The following is a 25,667-nucleotide window of genomic DNA, read 5'->3' on the forward strand; positions in this document are numbered from 1 at the left end:
GTTTCATAGGTTGTGGGTTGCCTTCCAGGATCCCAGAGGAGTAAATAACAATGTCCAGGCAAAATTTACCAGGAAACTTGCAGAAAAAAATGGTGACCAGAGTTATCAAGGGACTAGATGGAGCTGTCTGAATTGATTTGTCAATTTGGGTTTAGGTTTCCAGATCATTTCCACCTTCCCAGTTTACATTACTCAAAAAACATTTTGTCTCTAAATCACCTCTAACTTCTCTACTAACATCAGGCAGTTGTAATCATTAAGTGCAGTAGCAAATGTTTTCATTAGTTTTCTATTCTTTGCAGGTATCAGCTGTATAGTGTTTTCTGGTTTTCTGTAACGGCTGACACTTCCAGTTTAAACTGTTTACTGTGATTCGGTTTCAGAAGTGCTCCTAAAATTCAAAGCAAAATAAGGCAAGTTGGCACAAATATTGAGATAACAAGGGATTTCTTTTTCTCTTGGCTACAGTAAGGAAGGTTCAGACTAGGTTTCACCTGGACAGATGTTCCACTGCAAGGCAATCTGTCACAGTAAATGCAATACACTGGTGTAAATTAGGATTTGCATTAGTGCACTTACACTGTTTCAGGAAGCGCTTGCTGTAAAAGGCAGAACTATGGTGATAAAATCCAGTAAGCCTGTCAAGAAGTTACTAAATATTTGACTACCCAGCCTCAAAACAATATCACTCCAATCCGAATTTCTATCTCTATGTGAATGTAGCTCAAGTACACCGTAAAGCATATGGACCAAATAGCTTATTCTACTCTGTATGCTGAAAAAGTAAAAAATGTGCTTTAAACATGCAAATTAGCAATCTAAACAGATTTTCTTTGGGTTTCCGCAGCTAACACATTCAATATGTGTCTTGAAGACCAGACAAGAAATATGGCCCAAATACGGGAAGCAGTAAACAAGGAGAGGGCTAAAAACCTGGTAGATGTTCAAAAACACCTTTTGTTTATTTGGTTAAATGCACTTATAGTGGTAAATTTGAGAGAGAAAAGCTTCCATTCCAGTGTACAGGATGGGGTATTTACCTGTCCGTACCTCCAAAACTGGCCAAGGACTTATTATTAACAAGAGTCGTACAGATACACTAGGACTTCTTTACAATTGGATTTTTTAATACCTGGAAGAAAGAAGATACTCAGTAAATTTAGGGGTCCATAGTCTAGAGGCCTTGGACTCTTAGGGACAAATGTCTCCTCAGCACTGCTGTCCCTGTGCTGCCCCCCTCTTTTGGATTCACGTATGAATGTGAATCTGTTGTTCCCTTTCTCCTTTCTCTTTTCACTCATAAAAAGAAAAGAAAACTTGGAGCCTTCTTAATAATGTGTAAGTGAAAAGGTGGAAAAATGTGACTGCAGCTGGGGTTTGTTGTTTTTTTAAAAAAATACAGGTTATTTTCTTTAGGTTTTTTTGTACAAGATATTCTGGTATTACTTATAAAATTTTCCTAGGGGAGTCTATGGTGGTCTGGAGAGCTGGAAGAGGTGTAACATCAGAAATAAATCAATAAACAAAAATGAAGCAGAGAGAATGAAAATGGAAGAGATTTACAGCCAAACCATTTTGGTTGTGTTAATACTGTAATTATTTGATTTGAACAGATGAATACTCTTTTAAACCTATATACCTGCTTCTCTTCTGGAAAGGATGGGGATAGGAAGAACACAACAAGGAAGTCCTTCGAGAAGATTCCCTGGGAAATCCCTATACAGAAAAAGAGGAACAGAAAACCTGAAGTTCAGAAGTACTGTAAGCCTCTGCAAGCTTTAAAGAGAAAGGAATTAATAGACTAAAGTTAGGCCCAAATGCCTAAGAAGCAAAACCAGAAAAAAATGTATTTTGATTTCTTGGGGGGGGTGTCACATTTACTGATTTTACAGTCCTGATAAATCCACCATGATGTTAGTATTATCTAGTAAAAGGAGGGTAATGTCCTTTCTCTTCACGTATTTCCATACTATTCTATAGCAGTTCATGAGGTCAGTTCTTCCAGGAAGTAGCTCAATCACCCCATTTATCAGGAAATGTTTCTTCATAAAAAAATGAATAAAAAACCCCAACCACACCCTTAATGGTTAGTAATGTCATTTTTTAAGACAATTTTTAAATTTTGGTCCCTGCTTCTCTGGAATATCTACAGGCTATGAAGGAGGCTAAGCTCTTGCTGATCTAATCATACCCATTTTTGCAGTCCTTCAGTTTCATATTAAGAAACTAGTCAGGAGCTGATTGCAGACTGTTTGTCCTACAAAAAAAGATTGCTTTGCCAAAGTAAAAACATATTCTGGGCCACACTAAGGAAATAGGAGTGTGCTAGTTTCATCAAGAACGGGAAAAGGCTGCTACATCCAGGAACATAAAATATGTGGTCTTTTCCCATAGATGAGAGAAAGAACTAAAATAAAACTTTTTGGCTCTGCCTCCAGTTTTGGAACAGGGAATAGTTTTGTTGCATATGTCTTTGTGGTAAAGTTAAATTGAAGGAAATGCTGAACAACTCTATCAAATGTGGTTTCCAAATGTGTATCAAGGAATCTATTTTTCAGCATAACAGTTACCTATAGTGCCAAGCAAACACTGTTCCTGCAAAGCGAGTTTTATTACACTGCCAGATCTTTCAACTAGGAAACTGTCACCTCTCATGTCTACTACAGACAGTTGCTGCAGCCTAATTACAAAGCAACATTTGATTTCGCTAAAACCTGTATGGTGTCATGTTTAAAATAACATGTTTTAAAATAACTGTTGGATTCAAGGTAATAACCTGGAAGGATGGGAAACTGTCTGTATACACCCAGATACACTGAGTGAGCCTGAGATGGTGGCACTGTCATCAGATGTCTTTTCTCAGTAGGCATCATAACTCTGGCATAAAGCTTTATAAATAATTGCTGCAGAAAGGAAATGCCTTGTAGCTTGCTCATCAGCCTTCAGATACAAAACCAGCCTCCAAAGTATGGGACAAAGATGTTTCAACACAGCAAAAGACAAGAAATTTCTCTTTTTGCATATTTTGAAGCAGTAGAAGTGAGTAGGACATAGCTGTGTTGCAGCAAAATAAAGATGAGACTTTTCTGTGTCAATGTGACATATACCACTGTTTTCACCTAATTATCATCTGTGTAATTACATATAAAAGCTGCTCTTTCAAGACAGAAGGCAAGGCATGCAAGCAGAAACACCTCTTGTCCCAAGTTAGGTTCTATGCCAAAAAGGGCTTCAGCCTTCGGAAGCCTGAAGCTAAGCTTATGCTCAAATGGGTTTTAAACAATCCTTTTTTCCCGGCCTGGATTCACAGTCTGTCATCATGAAGTACCACTTACAGCATTAATCAGAATAAGAGAATTCTTCATTGCCATTACTGCTGTCACATAAGAACTATCGTTTGAGGGTTTTCTTTTAAATAGGTAAGGTGGGTATTCCTGAAGGTGAATTAAATGCTGAAATGAATTGATTCTACTACTCAGAGATATACAGTGAGTCTATTCTCACACTAATCTTGAAAGTGCTTTTACACTTTGTGAGTCATAGCAAAATGAGAGTAAGATGCAGCATGGACACAGAAATATATATGCATAATTACAAATGGATATTCAGAACTGCACAAGATAACCAGTGATGCTACTTTGTAATGACTGCCGAACCCTTTAAAATAAAACGACATGTTCATTCCCCTATTCTCAGCAGTATCAGTTGCCTTCATTCTCTCATCACTGAAGAGCAAACACACCACATTTTCTGAATGTGATGGAAAATTAAAATAGCGGTATTAATGGAACCTGTCTGATAATTTCATTGTCCTTCTTTTTTTCCTAGAAAACTGGAAATTAGTTTCCTTCACTATGGACTCAGCCTTGGGCCTCAGAGTTTATCCACTTGCTATCTAATGCACTAAAGCTGCAGGGACATTATGTCACTCAGTAGCTTTAGCTTTGCAGGCATGAAAAAAATGCCCCAAGTTTAGTGGACATGATACAGCAAGCAAACATAAGCAGCTAACTTTCTAATATACTAAAGAGGTCAACCAATATGTTGTGTGTGAAACAGCTGAAAGGTAAAAAACAACGTCAAACTTTCAGCCAACAGCTGGAGCTGTGGAGGTCTCAGCTTCATCCATGACTGAGTACAAAAAAGATGCTTTCTTAAGTGCAAGGCTATGGGAAACTGGTAGGGTTCCAGAGCAGAAGAATGCAAGAAAAGCTTCTGGGGCATGTACAGCACGCCCTGGTAGAGGAAGCAAGTCTTGGTTTAGTATTATTACCCTGTGGGGTTTATAAAACTTTTAAAAATTAAACTTTGACCTGGACAGATTCTTCATATACTTTAATTCCTTTTTATGCGCAGAGCTGGATTAACAATTTCTCATTCCCTTCTTTCAGGTGAAGTAAGGAAAGATAAAACTTACTTGCCCAAGCTGCTGCAGAGATTCATCTTGGTCACCTTTTCTCTGTGATATGTGCTCTCCAGTGGACCTGTAAGTAAAGGTGCAAGTTGTCACTTATACCTCCTTGAATAGAGATAGTGGCATTTTGTCCTCTTTAACAATCCCTCTATAGACTTGCTGTTTCTAAGGAACAGTTAAAACACCCATAACAAAATGTTCTGTGTGGACCAGTCTGTTTCCCCGATACACCTTCTAGGGTGCAAAGATGATTACTGAACACGTTTTGCAGCAAGGAGTGCTACAAAATGACAGAAAATTGAATAGGTATTATAGGTGTAATTATATATCTATTGCATATTTGTTGTCTTTCCAAGTGGGAACCGAGGAAGCACGTGTTTTGTTTTACTAGCTACCATTTCAGAAGTAACACAATGTATGCCCCTAATTAAAGGAACAAATATTGACAGTAACCATTCAAAATTTAAAGTTAATGGATATACAAAGAATATACTTAGAGGACACAGGGTGTAACTGACAGAAGGAAATTCTAAAAAGAGGTACATTTAAAGTAGCCACATCACCTATCTGAAAGCTGTTGAAAGACAAGGAGAGTGTGATGTGAATTTGCAACAATGGAAAAAATTTCTCTCTAACAAAATAAAATATAGGCAAATCTTAACCTGATCATGAATTTCTCTGACAGTGGTATAGTCCCTGAAGAGAAACCAAAGAATCTCTATAATTAGTAACGCTTAAAATTAACATTGCTGGAAACTATGCTAGGGGTCAGAGTAGCTCCAGCAGAGATCCCGAAGACTGTGACAATGATTACAATTGACCCCAGAATTCTTCTGCAGATAATTCCCAGTGAAGTCAATATGCATATGTAATGGTTTAAAATGTTGAGTGCTGTGATATGAAGACATCAAAGCAAGAGGCTTTAAATGATGGTATAAAATTCAGAAAATTGTTAAATCTGTTTATATAATTTATGAATATTGGGGAAAAAATCTTATTGATAAACTTTTTCTTTTTCCTAGGAAGAGAAAACTATCTCCTATACTAGCATGTTGCATGTTCATAGTTATACATTTCTTGTGCACAGCTAAGGAGCAATAGTAAATAAATGATAAGAAACTCTCAATTTTTCATCCCTAGCACAGCTGAAGAGCATGTTACTTTGATTGCTTTAACTGAATCTGCCAGTATGCTTCACAAGCTCCTGATAAAGTATAAAGTGGGTTCTTTCTGCTCCCCAACTGTGAGGATCAGAGGTGACTAGAGCCTTGCGCCTGCTATAAGCCTTAAGCATTAACTGGGGACAGGTGAAGGTGGCAAAGTAAGAGGAGCTTTTAAGCAATTCTGAAGGATTAACAGCCCTGTACTTTCTCCAAAGCAGACTGGAAATTTCCCAGTGCTGTAAGCCTGCACAGATCAAGCAGCCCATTAGCAAAGATAAGAAACTGATGTGAATGAACCTGCTTTGTTCTCTGTGCAATTTACTAAATATGAGTTACAAAATCACTATAAAAAGTTTCTCAAAGGCAGAAAGTTTTCAAATTATGCCAAAAGAGATTACTGGTCTTCTCTTAAGGCTGTGCTATTACTGGACGGTTTTTAACAGTCAGCTCTGTTGTAATTGCATTCATGCTTTTTGTACAAAAGGGCATGACCCTTCTAACTGAAGTAGATTAGGACACTCATATACAGTGGAGTCTACATCCATGGTTACGTAAGTAAAACAGGCATCTCCATAGAGATTCAAATATCTAAATGGGATTTATACATCTTATTAAAGTACTGGCCCAAAGGCTACCTCTGCATCTGCTCACTTGTCAGAAAGATAAGTTACTGCCATGGCCAATATTGCTTTGCCAGACAATCCAGACCATTACTTACTAACAGTGAAAGTAACCCAGTGTCGGTGCTTGGTCTTCCACTTCCTTTCAAAAAAGACTCTGAACTTTTAAGGATGTGTTTAGTAGTACTTTATCATCTCTTCTATGGTGGCTGATGCATAAAGACGATAGAAACTGATGCTGTGCTACACTCATTAGATCCAAAGCTTAAATAAAACATTAATTTTACATTAACCAATGCTTTTTCTAAAATGTTCTTTATTGGCTGTAGTATCTCAGGTATTCCATGCCACCATGCATTTTTTATTAAACAAAACTACAGGATGGTGTGCTTAGGGCAGTCTGTACTACAAGACAGCTTCTCTGCTAATGCTGCAAACTGGCTAGATAGGATTTGGGAGCAGTCCAGAGTTACCTGTCATCTTAGGAAGGCCTCCTGAGACACCAAAATCTGTGAGCGGGGCTGTACAGCTTCCAGGCAAAAGGTGGCTGGACAGCTTTGAGAGCGAGCAGAGGAGGTGAGGCATCCATCTGGGTACCATATTTAGCTTTTCACTGAATGAGAATGGAAAGGGACAATGCACTTAGGATTGTCACATGCTCATGGCGGACACTGCATTAATGCGAGGAAAACTTACTTTTACTCCCTAGAAAATTGTTGCATGTGCTGGTTTTGACTGGAATAGAGTTAATTTTCTTCACAGTAGCTAGTATGGGGCTATGTTTTGGATTTGTGCTGGAAACAGTGTGGATGACACAGGGATGTTTTCGTTCCTGCTGAGCAGTGCTTACACACAGTCAAGGCCTTTGCTGCTCCTCACCCCACCCCACCAGCGAGGAGGCTGGGGGTGCACAAGAAGTTGGGAGGGGACACGGCTGGGACAGCTGACCCCAACTGACCAAAGGGATGTCCCATACCATATGACGTCATGCTCAGCATATACAGCTGGGGGAAGAAGGAGGAAGGGGGGACGTTCAGAGTGATGGCATTTGTTTTCCCAAGTAACCGTTACGCGTGATGGAACCCTGCTTTCCTGGGGATGGCTGAACACCTGCCTGCCGATGGGAAGTGGTGAATGAATTCCTTGTTGTGCTTTGCTTGTGTGCGCGGCTTTTGCTTTACTTATTAAACTGTCTTTATCTCAGCCCATGAGTTTTTTCACTTTTACCCTTCCGGTTCTTTCCCCCATCCCACTGGAGGGGAGTGAGCGAACGGCTGTGTGGGGCTGAGTTGCCAGCTGGGGTTAAACCACAACAATGATATAAACCAGCATCTATAGTGTAAAACAGGTGTTTATACAAGTAATGGTAATTTCTGAACTTGATCTTTTGTCAGAGTCTATTCCCTCAAAACTCCTTTTGCCAGAAACCTCTTAAGACTTTACATGAACCTCAAACAAGTTGTGATCTGTTTTACCAGCAACTATACCACGTCAGAGGAGTTGCAATACTCCATCACGTTTTCGCTCTCTGGCATCAGTAAGGACCAACTTCAGCGGAAGGGTGGTGGAACCCTGTATTGGGCAATTTCCTAATGCATTTACATAGTTACTGCACCACCACGGGGTGAATTACTGAATATAATGGACATACTGGGAATGAGATCATACTAGACGTTTGAGACAGACGACCTTAGTGAGAGTCAGGGAGGCCTGTCACGCTGTCTGCATCGAGCCTCCGGCAGGAAGGCCTGGCCTGGGCCGGCCGGTGGCTGTCAGTGCTCACCACGCACCACGGCGGCTCCGGGCTGGCCTTGGCGGTAACGGCGCCCTTGCCATATTGCTGCACGGAGAGTCGAGAAACGGCCTCTTGCGGGGTCAAGGCGGTAGCTGAGGGGCTTCACCCCCGCAGAGGCTGGCGAGGAGAGCGCTGGGGCCGGGGCAGAGACGTCTGGCACCCTCAGTCCCTTGAGGGAGTGGCTGCGGGGCTGCCCAGCGCGGGCGGCGTCTTCCCGCCCGGCCGCTGCTCCCTCACGCCCTCGCCTCGCCGCCGGGCAGGGCTGAGGGCTAAGGCGGCCGAGGGCGGTGGCGGGAAGGGGCGCGCCCCGTCAGGGGAGCCCTTTACCTCAGCTTCGCCTTCCTCGGGCCCCCCGGCCCCGCTCCCCGAGACCCGCCAGCCCCTCACGGGGCGGGGCGGGGCGGGGCGGCCGCCCACCGCCGCTGTCAGGGAACGGGAGGGGAAGGCCGAGCCGCCGCCGCCCCGCCCGTCAGCTGTTGCTGGCCGGGCCCTGCGCGCCGGGCGCCGATTGGCCGCCACGCAGCGCCGCCCGGCCCCCGATATAAGGCGGCGCGGGCGGGGAAGAAGCCGTCGCGCCCGCGGTGGCGTCGGTGGGTGCGCCGCGGGGCGGTGTGCGGCGGGGCCGTGACAGACGGTGAGCGCCGGGGGCGCGGCGGGGTCGATCCCGGCAGGAGGGCGGGGGGAGGCTCGGCTGGGCGCCGCCCGGGGCCCGCAAGCCCGAGTGGGGGGTGCGCCCGCCGTGCTGTGAGCCGGGGCGGGGGCCGGCGGGCGCGGGCCGCGTCTCGGGGAGGGTCCCGCGCTGGGGCGGGGGCCAGAGCCTCGGGAGCAGCGGAGGGGCCGCCTGTGCTTCCCCGCGCCGGGGCCGCCCCTTCCCGGGCGCCGCCGCGGCGGAGCCGCTCTTTGTGTCTGCGGCCGCCCGGCGGGAGGGGTCCGCGCCCGGGCGGCGCGGGCTCCACTCCGGCCCTGCCTCGCTCCCGAGCGGTGCTGGGGCGCCCCGTAGGCCTCGCGCGGCCCCGAGGGGCGGCTCGGGGCTCCCCGGGGGGGCCCGGCCCGGGCGGCGGCTCTGCCCCGTCCTCCCGAGCGGCCCTCCCGGCTCGGCCACCTTCTCCCGCCGCGGTTGCGGCTGCCGCTGCCGTGCTGCAGTCACAAGGCGATGCCTCAAGGCTTGTCAGCGGCAGCTCGGGGTGGGCGCGGGCCGTGCCCGCCACCAGCCGGGCCCCTCTCGGCCGGAGGGGCTCGTCCCCGCTCGCTCAGCGCCGCAAAGCTTAGTGCGAGGAGTTAGGTACGTGCTGCAGAGTGAGTCCAAACTGGACAGTCCTGGGAGCTCACGGTAACGTGAGTTGTTCAAAATGAATATTGTTCCTTCCTCTGAGCATCTGCGGTGTACTGTGCTGTCTCGTGCTCTTCCTTTTCCTGACATGAATGCAGGTGTAGGCATTTGTCAGTAGATGTTGCTTTTGAATAGACCTAAAGAACTCAGGACAGCTTGTAAGACTCTTGCCTTGATTAGCAGGTAGGTGAAACCAGCAGGTATCAGATCTTCTGTCCCTGACTGCCCGTACCAGAAGCTAGCGGTTAGACGTTGTTATGTAACTCCGGAAAGCCAAGAGCAAAAGGGACTCGGGATGCGGAGCATCTGGAGACCAGTGTGATCCCTTTCCACAGGGGAGGAGCGAGGAGGAAGACTTGCCAGACAAGATCCAAAACCAGTGTGACCTTCACTTTTCTAATAAGGTAATTCTGAAGCTCTGAGTAGAGGACTCCTAGCCTGAGCTCTTGAGCTACTCAGTACAGGTATGTGATAGACTTTTGGGTTCTTGCAGTCTGAAGGTTTGAGCCGAGTATAAAAACTACTTGAATATCAGAAATGTATGGGTACTATCTAGCTGCTGTTAGACAAAGCCATTAAAAAACCCCAAACCGCACATTTGGAGAACTTGAATGTGTAAATAGAAAAAGCTTTTTTTATCAGCAAACTTAATGTTGCCATCTCAGTGATTTTTCTACTATATCAAGAATTAAGCTATGCCACAGGATATACACAGCATGTTACTTCCGATAACTGCATGTCAGAAGTGACCCTGTTATCAGGACAGAGCTCTCACTAGAGCTCCATCTAGATGTGACACTGACAAATAAAATCTAGAGTGTGACAGATGCTTTGCCAGCCATGCAGTTGCCTCTGAAGCAAACATGGTCTTAACACTAGAAACCTGCTTTTAGTTCTGCATAAACTGGCTGACTTGCCTGACAGGCAGTTACAGCGTAAACCTATTCCACTTGCTATGCTGCTGAGAAGGTCTACCTACTCTTGAAATGGTGTCTAGAAACTTCTTAGGCTGCTGCTTTCCCCTCTCTTCATCTTACTGTCTTCTGTAAAATATTAACTTCTGTGTGGTTTAGCTTGGTGTAAAGCTTTAAAGTGATTCTTGATGAAGTGTAAGGTACTACTCCAGCTCATGCGGAAACTAACTGCTGTTCCAGTCAATGCTGTTGGGTATCGGTTTTTGTTCTAGTATTTCTAACAGTTGATTGAATGCTAAGTTGTTGGAAGACTGTCCATAACTAATTAGCCACAGAAAAGCCTTTTTTAGCTGCCTTCCCTGCTCTTTTATTCCTCATCACAAGTATAATAAGGGAGGAGTTGGGAGGAGGAGATTTGCATTGAAGGCTTCTACTAAACAGCTCCCTGCTTCTAAAATACCCTCTGGCCAAGCCCTAGTTTGTGCAAGGTAACTTGACTTTATTAGAAAGAGGTGGCATTAACTGGAGTTAATTAAGAATAACAGCGATCCCACTTTTCTTTTGGAAGTGGTGAAGCCTGAGCACTCCTGTATTGTAAAGGCCTAACTCTGTGGCTGGGTAGTGTAGGTACTGTATGCACTTGTGTGCCAATGGTAGAATTACAGCTCTGATTTCCCCAGAGGGTTTTTCTCTCATCTTCCATTGGCAATAAGGATGCTCTTGTCATGAGTATGCAGCATTCCTCAAAAGTAACTTTACTGGCATACACAAGAAAAAGCATTTTTCACAATTAGTAGCAAGTAGTGCAAGCTGCTGTTACTCTGTCTCTCAGAGGTCTTAACATGGAGGCTTTTTAACTAAGCAGTCATTACTAAATTTTTTTTAAGGTGAAGGTCACTTGGGTAGTTTAACTCTCATTTCCTTTGCCCTGCCCCATTCAACTTATTTCTATTACAGTATTTCACCTAAAGGATACCTCCCACCTTCTCCTCCCCCCAGCCCCCAAAAAACCCAAAGCCCGAAGACTTGGACCTTAAACATAACTGCTTGAGGACTTTGGTATATTTGGGTGATCTATAGCGGATTTGCTTTTGAAGCCTCTTCCGATAGCTTTGGCCTCTATGGTAGCAGTATTTCTTCTCAGAAACATGCCTGCAGGCATTAAAGATAGTGAACTTAGCAGCACAATGCCTATAATCATGAAAAACTTGATTTAGAAACTAATGCCAGCCTTGCATTGAATTTGTCCCCTAGCAGCCTTCTGCAATTTAAACTGCCTTTCTGTTTGTCCTTTACTTACAGCTTCTGAATTGGATAATAAAACTTCACAAATGAAGTTCTGAGTAGAAGCTGGTATTAGGCAAAAAAGAAAAGAAGCAATTATTTATGGAAAAATGGCTTATAGCTGATGTTTTCACTGCTTGATTGCTGTAAGAACTGAGATAGGCTATTTGCAGTTCCCACCAGAGAATCCGACTAATCTTGCTAATGAGTAAATATGCTTAGATGCTTGCTTTGATAGCAAGTGTGGTGGGAAGGGATATAGCACTAGAAATGCCACCAAGTATATATGGATGGTGCTAGCAATCCCTTTGAAGATCAGGAATTTACAGCTTTTAATATCTTACAGTAAAAGTGATAAATGAAGTCAGTGCTGCTCCTGGTATGCTCATGGGCTTTTTTTTAGCTCAGGTGTGCTTTAAAGGAAAAGTGAATCTGAAAGCTAGTTGTAATCTCCTTTAGATCAATTTAAGAGGATCTACAGAATGTAGCATTTCTCCCATCAAGAAGTGGACTCTGAAGACAGCTTAATCTTGGTTTCAATCGGTTGCTTGTGGGAAGAGTAGTGAGGTTAGAGTTCTGCATTGAGAAAACACAAAAGCCAAAGGCCTCTCTGGTAGTTCTTACGAGTATAGTTACAACATGCAAATGTACTGTGCTAAGGATAGAATTAAGGCTGCAGGAGCGCTTTAGCTCTAGGTATACAGTGACCTAAAGCCAGAAAAATAGCAGCATGAGCTAGCAACAACACTGTAGCTTTCAGTGCCAGAACACTGCAGGTGTTTGAAACAAAACTACCCAAAGCTAATAAAGTAACAGTGCTACCATCCCAGTTATTATCATGCACCATTAAATAGCTGTTTGTACCATTGTAAATCTGTACAGATGCTTAATACCTGACTTTATATAGGGTGCTGGCTCCAGAGTCCTTGAGTGGGAAGGAGAAGAGGATATGCCTGCAGGAGGAATGACTTCTATGCTTTACCTCTATCTCGCTGAGAAGTGAAGTGCTTTGAGAAAGTGACCTTGAATTTTATCTAGTTGTCCTTTTCCTAGAAGGTGAATGTCCATGGAATAATCTTTCTAAAGATATGTAGGCTTGTTTTCTCCTACAACTCTTAGCATTAACTATGTTATGGTGCAAAGATGTGAGGAGCTTTCCAAATAGAAGCTAGAAAGGGCTTCTTGATGCAACCTGATTATCTTGACAGTATTAATGTGAGATCACACTCGTTTCTGTGCCAAAAGCAAGGGAATTTACTGGTGAGTACATCCAGAGGAAGTTGTGCTCTTTTCTGTGCCAGAGTTCAAACTGATGCAGATCCTTTGAGTTTTTAATCAAATCAAAAAGCATTCAGAATTTTTAAGGTAAAAACCTATGGATTTGGCCAAGCAAGATCTTTAAGAGGAATCTGTAAGTTACTGTGTTGCACTCAAATTTGGACTGGAAATTGTTTAATGAGGGTAAATCATTCTCATGCATCCTGGAGGTCCTAGTTCTCCATCTCTTAACACTTTCTACCTGGCCATATCAAAGCAAAATCACTTGAGACACAGGAGAGCCTAACCCAGCTAGAAGTAACTTTCTAGTGTAAACAGAGTGAGCATTCATGTATAACATCCTGCCTCAAGGACAGGTCCTGCAACTTTCTGTTCTGTTTATAACTACTACTGTTAACATCTTGGTTGTCTTAAACAGCTCTTCTAGTTAGTTGGTGATAATAAATACCTTAGACTAGACGAATGAGTCTGATAATATTCTTTGTTCTGTGTAAAGTTAGGAGCAAGACTTCTACAAGAAAAGATGATCTCCCAGTTGTTAAATCTGTCCTTTTGTAAAGGATTTGTGTGAATTTATCCTAGAAGGAGCTGTCATGAATAAGCTGAGTTGACTTGCTAGACTAGAGGATAAAGAAACAAAGCTGTCATACCCAAAGTAGTCAGCATGTTGTTCCTGGCCAGCTCTGCACCTTGAAACTCTACTTATGCTCTTGACTGGCATCTGCTGTAGAACTTCATATATTCTAGAAGCATCAGCTGTGTGGGAGTTGCCAATGACTGAAGCCACCCACTCATGGAGTGCATGTGGGCCTGCAAGGTTCTTCCCAGTGCCTGCTGAGAAATAAGACTGATGGAGACTTGGGTCTGATCTTTGTATAGTTTAACATCAGGATTTTTCTAAAAGGTGGAAGTAGGGGTTAAATTGCCCTCAAACTTCAAGCAAGTAGTAGCAGTGTTATTAAGCAGTAATTGTGGTGTTCAACAGAAGTGTCCAAGACCAGTAAATAAGAAAGTACTATGCAGCTCTTCGCACAAGACAGCAATAAATGCCTACCTCTCGTAACTCCTCTGAACTGCTCCTGTGCATGCTTTGTTCAGAAAAAGCACCTTCCCAAACAGTGGACTTCCTGGTCCAGCTGTACTCCTCAGGATTCTAAGAGAAACAGGAATGGCGAGAGCCCAGTGTGTAACCTGGTAAGAGAAAGCCTTGCCTTAAGACAGAAGTCTGCACCCTTAAAGAGCCCTGTTTCTCCCTCAAATAGGAACTTACAGACCTGCCTGTGTTTTCCAGGTCAAACTGAGACCATTGCAGTCTGTGGCTGTTAAAAAGGGGGAGGGAGAAATACATTCTCTTACAGTCCAGGTAGATGTAGGTCCTTTGTTACCTGGACCTAACATCAAGCTCTTGCTTTCAAACTTGTTTCTTGAGACTGTTTGCAAAGGTCTGTGCCTTGCTACTATTATGCTGAGGTCTAAAAACAGCTTACCAAAAGATCCTGGTGATGTAGAGGGTGGTGATGTGCAAAGCTTCATACCTTACATAGCTGATGCTGTCTACTCACTTGAAGTCTGGCAAAGTGGTAGCATTTGCAATGCTAGTTTCCAGCATTAAAAGCTATTTTCTAGATGACAGTTAACTGTTTAGTTCTAATGTAAGGTTATGTGCTGCACCAAACTGCTGTAGAGAAACAGTGCTAGTAGGTTGTCATTGCTGCTAGCAATTGTGCAAGCTGCAGAAAAGGGCTTAATGTGGATATGCAGTGCTTGCATGAGAAGCAAGGTAAACCATCTTTTATGCTGATGCTGTGCTGTTGTGGCTAGATCAAACAGTGCTGCAGGCCAGACATGCCCTGAGGAAAATGAACTATGTGAAATTCACTCTTAATCACCCTCAGCTGATCACCCTGTGTTGAATAAGCATTGCAGAACCAAGATGATCATGACAAAAATCATACACCTGTCTGGCTGCAGTGGGCACATAGCTCTGCTGAGGGTGTGTGGTGTGGTTAGCTTTGTTTTGGTTTTCTTGGGCAAAATTGGGTCTGCAGGACTTGGTTGGTTGTATCAAGTACACTACAAGCTATTGGTTGCTGTAGTTTACAGGGCTGGAAATGTAGGCAGTGTGTGTGCAAGTTAGTTATGTGACACTGGACCCTAATGACACTCATGCTGAACTTCTCTTTAGTGAATGTGTCCTTGCTGAAATGGCTATGTGGCAGTGTGCATGGGTCTGCCATTCCATGAGATGTTAGGGAATAAATGAGAACAGCTTGAGTTCTGTTGGTAAAGATACTGCATTGTAATTGCCTTGACTCTTTCATGTTGAAATGCTGGTGAGAATTCAAGTGCAGTGGATAAAACTCGCAATAACCTAAAGGTTCTGGCTCAAGGCTGGTTAAGACGGACTTCTCCTGAGGGGTGTGTGTGAAGATGCTGCTGTTGCAGCTAAGAGACTGCAACAAGGATGGTGGGGAAGAGCCTTTCCTGGAAAGGTATGTGGCCCTCAATAGACTGGCACTTAACGGCAGCTGAAAGATACTGCTGTTATTACATTGCCAGTTGGTGGCTACATGTCAGCTGAAATGCAGACTTTGTTCTGCACTTGCAGCTGACCTTAGAACAACTAGGGACTGTATCTGTTGTACCTGAAGTTACAGTATTGAGCCCTAACCTGATTCCTACAGCAGTACAGAGGTAAGATATATTCCTGGGTAGGACTGGCTCTGGGTCTCTACTGAAGTCTTCCATGACTTTCTGTCTTGTTAGGGTAGTAGGAAAGAAAAGGAATGAATGACTTTGTATTATGTCCTGGTTGAAGTGGAGCAATGTAAAGCTACCAACTTTGTAAACAGTAACTTTGAAATTTAAGGCAAGGCTCACATGACCCCTTAAATAGTATTGTGAATTTGGAAGTGGAAGTAGCAAAAGACATTCCTTATACACTTTTCTCCTGCCAAAACTCTGCAGCAGACTGAAGAAGTCTTGGAGCTCCTCCTCTCCCATTTTCCTGCCTGCTGCCTCTGTTCCAATTTCAGTTGCAGTCCTAACATCACCTTGCTCTTGTGGTTTGAAAGCCACCAAGAGGAGCAAAAGCTTGAAATAATGATCTTCCACTTCTGTTTTGTTAGTCTTCAATAAATCTAACTTTACCTGCTTCTTACGAAAAATGCATATAAAGCAACATCTGTTTTTATCAGTGCAATGAACAGCCAATTAATTACATGTAGTTAACCCTTCTAAACAGACCGGTATTATGGACAGGCTTATAGTAATGCATTAGTATTGGAATTACCTTTGCAATTAGCTTACCAATCCTGGAACTGTTAGTATGCAAGAAGGATGTTTGTAAGGGCCAGACTTCTGACTCTTAAATGTACTGTTTCTGTAGGATTCCTTTACGAAAACTAAAGGTAGCTGAATTGCTACCTTGTTATGGATTTGAGAGCTCACCTGTAATTTAGCATTTGTATTAAATAGTCTTAAATCTCTTGATACTAAACTGTATAACTTCATATAATCTATTATGTGTCTGTGTCTCCATCTTCTGTCTCATAGTAAAAGTTGTTACCTCTTAGCAGGCTGACCATGTGCTATCTTGGCAAGCATGTCAAGAGTTGAAATAAGTTTAGCTTTCATTTGCTTTAGTTTAATGTAGAAACCTGCATCTTCAAAGGCAGTTTGTTGAAGAAATAGCTCAAAATGAGTAAGAACCATAGGAGTGTGAGAAGCTCAAAGCACTGAATGCAAGAGGGTCATGTGCCATTGTGAAAGATACCAATCATGTCTATAATGTTGCTGAATATGGTAAAACTGCCTTTTTTTCATTAAGTGCCTATTTTTCATTAAGTGCCTATTTTTTCCACTGCAGGAGTTTGAAGATGAAGCAAGCCTGATAGTGAGGACAGAAGAATCTCCTTGAAGTCAGACGATCTGAAATACTGACCATGTCTATTATGGATCACAGCCCCACCACTGGAGTGGTGACAGTTATCGTTATTTTGATTGCTATTGCAGCTCTTGGTGCCTTGATACTGGGCTGCTGGTGCTACCTGCGTCTGCAGAGGATCAGCCAGTCTGAAGATGAGGAAAGCATTGTGGGCGAAGGAGAAACCAAAGAGCCCTTTCTTCTGGTGCAGTACTCTGCTAAAGGACCTTGTGTAGAGAGGAAAGCTAAGCTAACTCCAAATGGCACAGAAGTGCATAGCTAACTTGGAGCAACACATGCATATGGACTACGCTTATGTGTGTAACCAGCAGAAGAATCTCTATACTGTGAAGAACCTGGTCACATGCACACTACTCATCAGAAAACACCGTGATGAGGATTAAGTAAGCTTTGTTTGCAACTGCATGCACTGAGAAGTTGCACTTTGCATCAACTGCGTATCCCAATTCCTCTATGACAGGAGCTGACTCACCTGGCATAATGTCCATTGCCGGCAATGGACACAGGGATAGATTGGTGTGAAGAGACTACTAGTGTGTTTTGTTACTTGAATGTTTAGCTGAGCCTATTTTGATGGAGCTACTACTGTAATGTGAACTACTTTACTGTGAACTGTAAATAGGCTGCCAGAAGCTTTTTGCTTTGTGTTCCACAGCATATGGGAATAATATGATGCAACTGTACGTAACATACAAGGGGACTCCTGAACCACAACTGTAAATGGGATTCCAGGCCTTCAAAACCAAATCTGCAGTTAAAGCTTGCTTCTGCTACTAACTTGAGTGCACAGCCATAAAGTCAGAACTCCTATTCTTTACAGTTTATTGGACTGATGCAGAATACTTTTTTTAAAAGAAGGTATAAGCCTTCAGTAACATGTTGAGGGAGGAGACCCAGGAGCTACAAGAAAGGAAGTGATTTCCTTTAGTTGCAGCTAGGTAGGTTAAGCTTTTGGCTGCTAGAACTGAGTTCTCTAACTATGTAGCTACTGCAAGGAAACTGCCATTTTGATGGATTCCAACCTGGGAACTAATGATGGATACTGAACCCTTAGGGATGGTCCAGAAGGTTTCCAGGAGTTTGAAATGGCAGTAGAGCAGGCTTTTCTCTTCTGTAGGTCTGCATGCTGAAACTGCAGAAGTGGTTACTTGTTAAAACTGGCATAAGTGCATCTAGTATGAATTTTTCCTAGAACCCCTGTTTGTGTACTTAGCAGTTAGGGTATATGTTAACAGCCTGGTGTAAAAAGGCATTTTAGTCTACAGACAAACAGTCAACTATAGAATTCAGTTAATGCATCTTGTAGACAACTCTCTTGATTTAACTGTACTACAACAAGATAAATTTCAGTCTTTCCTACAAAAACAAATGTTGATATTGGGCAGGGAGATTGCTGGTCAGTTTGTAAAAGACTTTCAGCTAGCAATGGTGAAGTCCTTCCAAATAAGGACATCCCTTAGGTTTCCTGCTCTGTGCTATAGTTCAGCTCTAGGAACTGTAAAAAGATGTGTTAAATGGGGAGTTCTGGATCTCAAAGGTTTGGGGGGAGGGGAGGGAACAACACTGAGCCACCAATGACAGCTTATATATCCTAAAACTCTTAGGGTAGGCACACATGCTTTGAGGCCACTGACCTGTTTTCTATGACTCTATACATAGCTTCCTTTGTCTACTGAAATTTTTAAACACTTAATCACCTAGGAGAAAAAAAGCTACTGTAAATCTGTTCACTGCGATAAGTTACAAATAATGAAGTCCAAGTTCTTCAGCTCTCTAGGAAGCATTAGACTTGCTTCTTGTACCTGTACATATGGAATAACTAAGTAACAGGCCTAGCAAGCTTGCTTGAGAATTGTAACTATATGCAAGACAATGGCCTAGACAGTCTTGTCCCTTTCTTCTCCAGTAAGATGTTCACTTGCATTTTTAGTGCTATATTTGACTTTTAATTGAAGGCTATAACTTGAAGCAAAATTAATGCTGTCAGTAGCAAAAAGCTCCTGCTGTTGCCTCTTGAGTACAATATGGGGTACAGCTGATAGAGGGCTGTTCTTACCCTGGCACATGCTTTTTTTTAAGACACTAGTCTCATGAAACTTGCATGTATAGCCAGACCCATACACTTTAAACTGCTGTATTCTAGACCTCTTACAAATCAAGGAGAAAAAGATTAATTCAGTAAGATTTTCTTTAGTTTTCAGTAGAGAACAGTTCACACATGGCTCTTGCAGGTTTCAAGACAGTCAGATAACTGGTATACAAAAGTGATACAAAGTGCTGAAGTTCTAGAACAGAATAGTTGTAGCAAGATGACTTTGTCCATTCAAGTTTACTGATTACACAGATGAAGTATCTCTATTTTAATTCAGCAAAGAGAATGCAGTGTAGAGGGCAAACTTCAGAAATTATGGAAGAGTAGAAATCAAAGGTTTAACTTCTCTTCTAGCAGCTGTAAGAGAAAGCCAGTGAAAAATAACTGGTTGTTATCAGAGGTGCTTCACACTGCTGACCCTAAAAATCAGCATCTTTAATTTAAATGGATAGATGTTTGCAAGTTAGTACAATAGTAAAGTGCAGAAAGTGTTTTCCATTCTCCTCTTCTCTTTAGATGTGGGTATCTAATAAGTTGTTCAAGTATACAAAAATATTCCATTTGTTTTTTCTTTTTCTAGATCATGTGGGGGAAGAAGTCTTTATTTACAATAAATTTCAATAAAATTTGCATAAATACCTACCCAATACTGCATCATTTGACTTTGTGTAAGCAATCATTCTGTCCTGTTTCCACTACTGTGTTCCATTTCTATGGCATCAATATTATCAATCCTTTTTTCCTCTAATGTGGCAGTAGCTGTTGAAACTGATACATCATTATCTTCAGAAAGCATTTGCTCTAACTGAAGGGATTCTTTAATTTCATCTTTGCTCTGTAGCTTTCCTTCCCTCGATGCCACCAGGATTCTCAGTAAAGTATTCTCTTTAAGGAGGTTTTCTGATGCATCAGCTAATTCTTGAAGCTTTTCAGCCATTTGTAATAATTCTTGATTCTTCTGGTCATATGTGGCCTGTAACTGCTCACTGTGGAGCTGCAGAGTTTTGTGCTGCTTTTCCAGTGTGTGTTTTTGCTGCTGTAGTCTGTGTTCCTCTCTCCTAGCTTCAGAAAGCTGTGCTTCAAGCTGGTCATGGGCCTGATGAAGGGCACTGATTTCTGATCTTAACTTCTGAATTTCTCTCTCTAAGTGGGAGATGTGTCCTTGCTGTAGAACTGTCTCTTTATGTAGGCATTCTTTGGTACAGGGCTCTGTTGAAGAAAGACTTGAGTGATGTAAAATAAACTTAAGGAGATTCGGAAGGTTAACTGAAAAGTCTTCAGGGAACTTCACACTTTGTTCCTTCCTAGAAAGACATAACAAGTTAATATTAAAACATTCAGATAGATAAGCAATGATAATTTTATTTAAGTATCTGCTGTTCAACTCCAACTTGATATCTTGTTTTTTATCAAAAATGGTTAACATAGCAGCTAAAAGAAACCTGAACTCGTGTAATAAAAGAAAATACTGTGTGCTCTATCTTTGATGAACCTTTTACCTGTATTCCAGTCTGGGTGCTGTAAGCATCTCTGCACTGGATTGGTATTTGGCTGGGAGCAAAATTTTCTGTCAAATTTCAGGAAACAAATTTTACTCTTAGAAAAAAAATCCAAAAACCTATCCCAATTATGGGTTATGAGCTTGAAGTACTTATGGTAGCATCACTATTGGGCAGGTGTGATCAGAGCGTACTGATACTAACATTTGTTAGTAAGCTGAAGGAGAGCATTTAAGCATTCCTAATTCTACATACATTTTAGAAGTTAAATCCAGATGTATAAAGCTATCTGATGGGAAATGACTATTTTGAGCCTATATATGTTATCCTGGAAGAAGTAGCTTAATGTGTTCCGACATCAGAAGGGTATTGCAAGGAGCAGAAAAGTACAGTTTGCTTTTAAACAGTAAGCAGTCACTTTAGTCAGAAGCAAGGCGCTTTTGCTGTCAAAAAACCCAAATCTTTTTATTTGTTCCTCTTACTTCTTTGTCTTTATGCCACTGTGGTGATCAAGGAAGCACACCAAACAAGTTTTTTGTTTTCTCCCTGAAGCTCATTATATGGTTGTGAATACTAAGCCCAGACTATGAAGAGGTAGGCCCATTGCTTTCTGCTACAGCATAAACTGCTACCCGTAACCTGATGACTCCGAGCTGCTTGAAAACCAACAAGTACCAAATCTCTTCCTCAAGACTACTAACCACCAAAAGACACCCACAACCTCCAGCTGTGTCAAATGTTAAAATTATTGCCCTTTTTTGACCACATGCATATTTCTATCACAAAACATAGGAGGCTAAACTGTCCTCTGAGGACTAGAGAGGAACTAACTCTTAACCTTCTCTTTCTGAACCAGTTACACCTTCAACCTTTCACTCAGCATGTTCCAGTATAACATGAGTCTGCTCCCTTCTGACTTATTGCAGTAGAGCTACTTATACTTCAGTATAAGTTAACTGGGAAGCTAGCTAATAGTTTATCACTTTGTATCGTCTTTAGCCTTCACCAGTCAGAAGCACATTCTCTCTTTTGTTAGGAAGCCATCAAAACAGAGAAGAAAAGATTAGTTTATTTCCCTTTGGTTGCCAAATTCATAACCAGATTAATGGTACGTAGCACACATTCAGACATGGGTTAATTACACAAGTCAAAAAAAGGACATAGGATAAACCCAAACAAAAATTATTCCAAAGCAAGAAAGCCAGATTCAAGTATAATGCCTAATTCCTCAAAGTTTATCACTGCTGCTCCTGTACAACACACACCATGGACAACTCCTATGTCCCCACATATGTGACATTATGTTTCTGAATTGCTTACACCATGCATCTGGAACACGGGAGTTGTTCAGTTACCAATTACAGTTGCCTCAAAAATGCTTTCTGTGAAATCCAACTCATTAGCACATGGGATATAAACATATGCTAATTTCATTTACTGACAACTACTTACTGTATTTCAGGTAGAAGACAGATACAATATTTTATCAATAATTCAAGAACTTCAGCCAGATGAGGCTCCTGTTCATCAAAATTAAGCTATTTCTGGAAGCATAAGCAACATGATTTTTCTTCCCCTGCAAACTTCTGGTGATCAACCAAGTTACTCTTGTAATTACCATCAGCAGTTTCTCAGCTGACAATCAGCTCACATCCAAGTTTAATGAATCATTACATGATTTAGGCAAAAAATAGTCTACACTAAGACAAAACTGACTCATTATACAGTGGTAGTATTTTACTACATCATCATCTACTGTTATTGATCAAAAACACAGTAGGTAGAAAAGCTAAAAGGCTATTTAAAACAAAAAGCAAAACAAAGTATTAACAGCATGTGATGGAAAGAAATTGAGAACAAAGTTAATTTGCAAAAACTGTCTCATAAGGCAAATGCATAAGGAGCTGCACAGAAAGCCTTAATGAGGCACCTTTATATACAAAATTAATATACAACTACTCTAGTAGTGCTACTGATACTACAAATACTATCAAAACCTGATTTTCTTGATTACCTAGATGCAGCAAAATATAAAACACCCTGGAGAGGAAAAGCAGGAGAGAACACAATGACTAGAGGTAAGGTACCTTTATGAAACCAATTGGAACATTACAAAAACAATCTTACTAAAACTATTAAGTCTGTCACTCCAGAGACAGTCTAGAGCTGCTTTATAAAACAGACCAAGGCGAAATGAGTATCTATGAAAAGTGCGGGAGCACCGGACTTTGCAGTAACACAGGGAAGATCGTAAGTATTAGAGGAAGCTTCACTTACCATAAACTGTTTTACTGCTCTAAAACCTGCTTGAGCTATGCTTTAAAATAATTCAAGAAAAACCTTTTAATCCTGTGATACATGACACTCACTCTGTCCCCTAGAAGGCATGGTTCTGCAAACTAGATCCTTGTTCAAAACTGGGAGGGAAAGTCACTTGACTCAAGTTTCCAAATAGTATGTTGGGGCTCATGAACTAGAACAGTGGTCTTAAAACTGTACCCACAACAATATTTGGAAATCAGTTTCTAACTTTTTCCAGCCCTAAAATTAATCACATTAGTATTCCAATGGTTGTTAATATGGTTAGATCTAGTAGATCTTCAGCTTATGCCACCTGACCTAATAGAGCAGAAAACAACAGCATACTACTACTACTACTTGTTGTCTCAGTTGTCAACAGCACCTCATGAAACACATGTGGCTCATCTCAACTAAAATTGAGACTACACATCTTTAAACCAGCAGGTCCTCTGCTTTTAGCTACTCAAGCCAGCCAGAACTAATGGACAGTGCAAATGAGAGATAAAGAGTCTGAATGCTGGAAAACGTGCAAAACAGACTCAATGGAATCGGCAGAACTTGACAGGTAACTGGATTCGGGTATTGGCACTGAAGACTGCAGCTTTTGCTAAGCAGCGGAAGAACACTGCCTTTATGTAGACAGTACACACCTTGGAACTACTCCAGCTGAGTTTCTGCTCACTTAACCTAGGGAACAGAGAAGGACTGGAACTGAGCTGGAAGAATGTGGCAGAGGGAGCCTGGTCTGAGGCTGATTTGCAAGGCTTACTTAGGGGAGATGATGCGTTGGAAGTTGGAGTGACTCAGAACTCATACAAATGAAACTATTTCTGTACTGAATTAGAACATGAATTTAGAACTGCAAAACTTAAGGCACAGGTTTAAAGATTTTGTTGTAGCTAACACTGCACAGTACCAATAGTCTAAATTACCATTTGCTGATGATGCAGTTCTTGAGGGAGAAGGGTGGAAATCAACATTTTTATTTTACATTGAAAAAAGACACGTATTTATTATAGTGTTTGTTTTCATTTCCTTTTTATAAAAACTGTAATTGTGTAAGACTGAGTATTAATCTTTTAAAAAAAGAAAAACAAAACCCAAGGTCAATCAAGTCTAATGCATAGGGCATACATGTTACACCAAAAACATATCTGAAACAAAAAATCAAGCACTTTTGAAAGCTTGTGGCTCACTTGCATCTAATGTTTCTTTCTTGTTCCTCAGGCTATGAGAGGCTGGAGGCACCTGCATACGTGTAGTGGTACAAAGCAGAAATGACACACAGTTTGACACTGGATTTCAGAATTTCTCCCTGCTGCAGAGGAAGAGTAGAATTCAGGACCCTTGTATGCCATTCCAGGTCCCATCCCAGTCCTAAATGTACTCTCCTGCCCTTTTACATCCCTAACTTTAGAGTTCCTTTTTCTCCTGACCCACCGTTTGCACTTTTCTCTACCCCACCCTCCTTTGTCTTGCCTTTTTTTTGTTCAATTCCCTTCCTCCAACTCAGCTTTCTTTCATCATCCCAGAAATTATTCTCAATCCTAGTTGTCTCCTTGAAACTACACTTCCCTGTCCTACACTCTTATTTCTTGGCTCTTTCTCTGAAGTCTTGCTTGCTGTATATAGTTTCACTTGAACAGCATGTACACCTTGTTTTACTGCTAATCATCTTTGGATAGTTTCCTCTGTAGGTGTTAAACTGTTTTCTCTTTTAGAGAAACAATGCAAGGCTTCTAGAATGCCAACAAATCTGCTGCTACTTTTCTCCTGTGAGAAGTCCAGCACTTGTTACTGAGTCAGAATGAAAACCAAAACATTTTGGCAATATACACAAATTCCCATGATGTAATTCTATAGCACCTGTAACAGCAATGCTGTGCATTTTTTTTTTTTTTTAATTACTGCTAAAAAAATTTAGTCAATAGCATTAAGGACACTAACGACAATTAAAGTATCTGTGCTCTTTCAACAAAACTTTTTTAGAACTTCGAAAAAAATGTATTTATGCCCAAGTGAAATAGTAAAGTATAAGTGTTGTTTTTAGAAAGAAAAAAGATATTTCAATAACCACAGTATTAGTTTACACAGGATGTTCTTACATGAAATAACTTAACTTTCAAGCATGGCTTTCACTTGAAGACACCATTTGAAATATTCATAGTTTAAAAAAAAATTTTAAAAAAATCTTATGTTTAAGAAACACTGCAGTTGAACAGCTCAATAAAACCCCTGAAGTGTTTGCAATAGGTTTTCCAGTTTTTCTAGCCATGCAACATGACAACCTTCCAATAACTTTTGTACAATTTCCAAACAATTTTGAGAATGTTTTCATTTTAAGTACATTTTCTTACTGTGTCATACTTCTGCTTCTTCAACTACCTTTTTTCACTCCATCCCATATTCTCTTTCTACCTTCTAACATTCATAACGGTTGTTTGGGGTGAATATAAATATAAAACATAGGAAAATTTAACCCTTATTTTTATTAAATTAAGACAAGATATGAGCTATCTCTATATATAATGCCATTCCTATACTATGTAAAATTAGAGATTTTGCTTTAGATATTAGCATCTCCTTCAGAGAGCTTACAAAGGCCAGAAGTATTTCAAGTCATTCTCTCTGCCGCTTAGACTAGTTCTTAGCTGATGGAACACTTCCACGGTTTACGCAGATTGCCAAAGAATCCGATAACGAAAATACAGGTACAGCGAGACACACATACATTGCCCCCAAAAGCCAAACAGCAGAACAATGATAGAAACGCAACCTGAAAGAATGTCAGTTTGAGCAATGAACACTCCAAATCCCTCTGATTACGTTACATTTGTTCTACCACAAAGGACTGAGGGAGAAATAAACATTCACAGACTAGGCCCACTGTAATATTTCCAAAGGATGCGTAAGCCCTCTTTTAGTACTCGGATTTTCTACTTTTTTTTTTTTTTAAAGACAGATTTTTTAGTTTAAAAAACATGTAACAATCTATCTCCTCTCCCTCTGTAATGCCAGGATTGTTAGTTTT

At 41.5% G+C, this 25,667-nt stretch overlaps 2 protein-coding genes and 1 long non-coding RNA gene across 14 annotated transcripts in view; 1 reads left to right on the forward strand and 2 right to left on the reverse strand.

Moving 5' to 3' along the window:
* LOC142089059 (uncharacterized) overlaps positions 1 to 13,469 on the reverse strand; it is a 27,038-nt gene extending 13,569 nt beyond the window's left edge. Inside the window, exons 1-2 of the long non-coding RNA XR_012676088.1 lie at positions 13,449 to 13,469; positions 4,418 to 4,484 (exon numbers count right to left, since the gene is read on the reverse strand). This is a non-coding gene — a long non-coding RNA (uncharacterized LOC142089059). The remainder of the gene's footprint in view (positions 1 to 4,417; positions 4,485 to 13,448) is intronic.
* On the forward strand, positions 8,545 to 18,634 carry SNN (stannin). Of its 5 annotated transcripts, none has more exons than XM_075164995.1 (3): positions 8,545 to 8,626; positions 9,506 to 9,786; positions 16,667 to 18,634. In XM_075164995.1, exon 3 carries the CDS (start codon positions 16,743 to 16,745, stop codon positions 17,004 to 17,006), a length of 264 nt encoding a protein of 87 aa, XP_075021096.1. In that variant the 5' UTR covers positions 8,545 to 8,626; positions 9,506 to 9,786; positions 16,667 to 16,742; the 3' UTR covers positions 17,007 to 18,634. The 5 variants fall into 5 exon arrangements, 4 of the variants coding, with proteins under 4 accessions (XP_075021096.1, XP_075021099.1, XP_075021098.1 ...); XM_075164998.1 differs by having other exon boundaries at positions 9,506 to 9,726; XM_075164997.1 differs by having other exon boundaries at positions 8,550 to 8,626; positions 9,658 to 9,786.
* Positions 13,744 to 25,667, reverse strand: part of TXNDC11 (thioredoxin domain containing 11) — a 38,228-nt gene continuing 26,304 nt past the window's right edge. For 5 of the 8 annotated variants that reach the window (XM_075164987.1, XM_075164989.1, XM_075164992.1 and 2 more), the window contains one exon: positions 18,915 to 20,140. In XM_075164987.1, the coding sequence (XP_075021088.1) occupies positions 19,513 to 20,140 (628 nt within the window). In that variant the 3' untranslated portion in view covers positions 18,915 to 19,512. Of the gene's footprint in view, positions 13,952 to 18,914; positions 20,141 to 20,335; positions 20,404 to 23,286; positions 23,405 to 25,667 lie in introns of those variants that run through there. The other 3 variants (XM_075164988.1, XM_075164991.1, XM_075164994.1) reach the window with 3 other exon arrangements.

The sequence above is a fragment of the Calonectris borealis genome, chromosome 16 (assembly GCF_964195595.1).
Source record: "Calonectris borealis chromosome 16, bCalBor7.hap1.2, whole genome shotgun sequence".
NCBI lineage: Eukaryota > Metazoa > Chordata > Aves > Procellariiformes > Procellariidae > Calonectris > Calonectris borealis.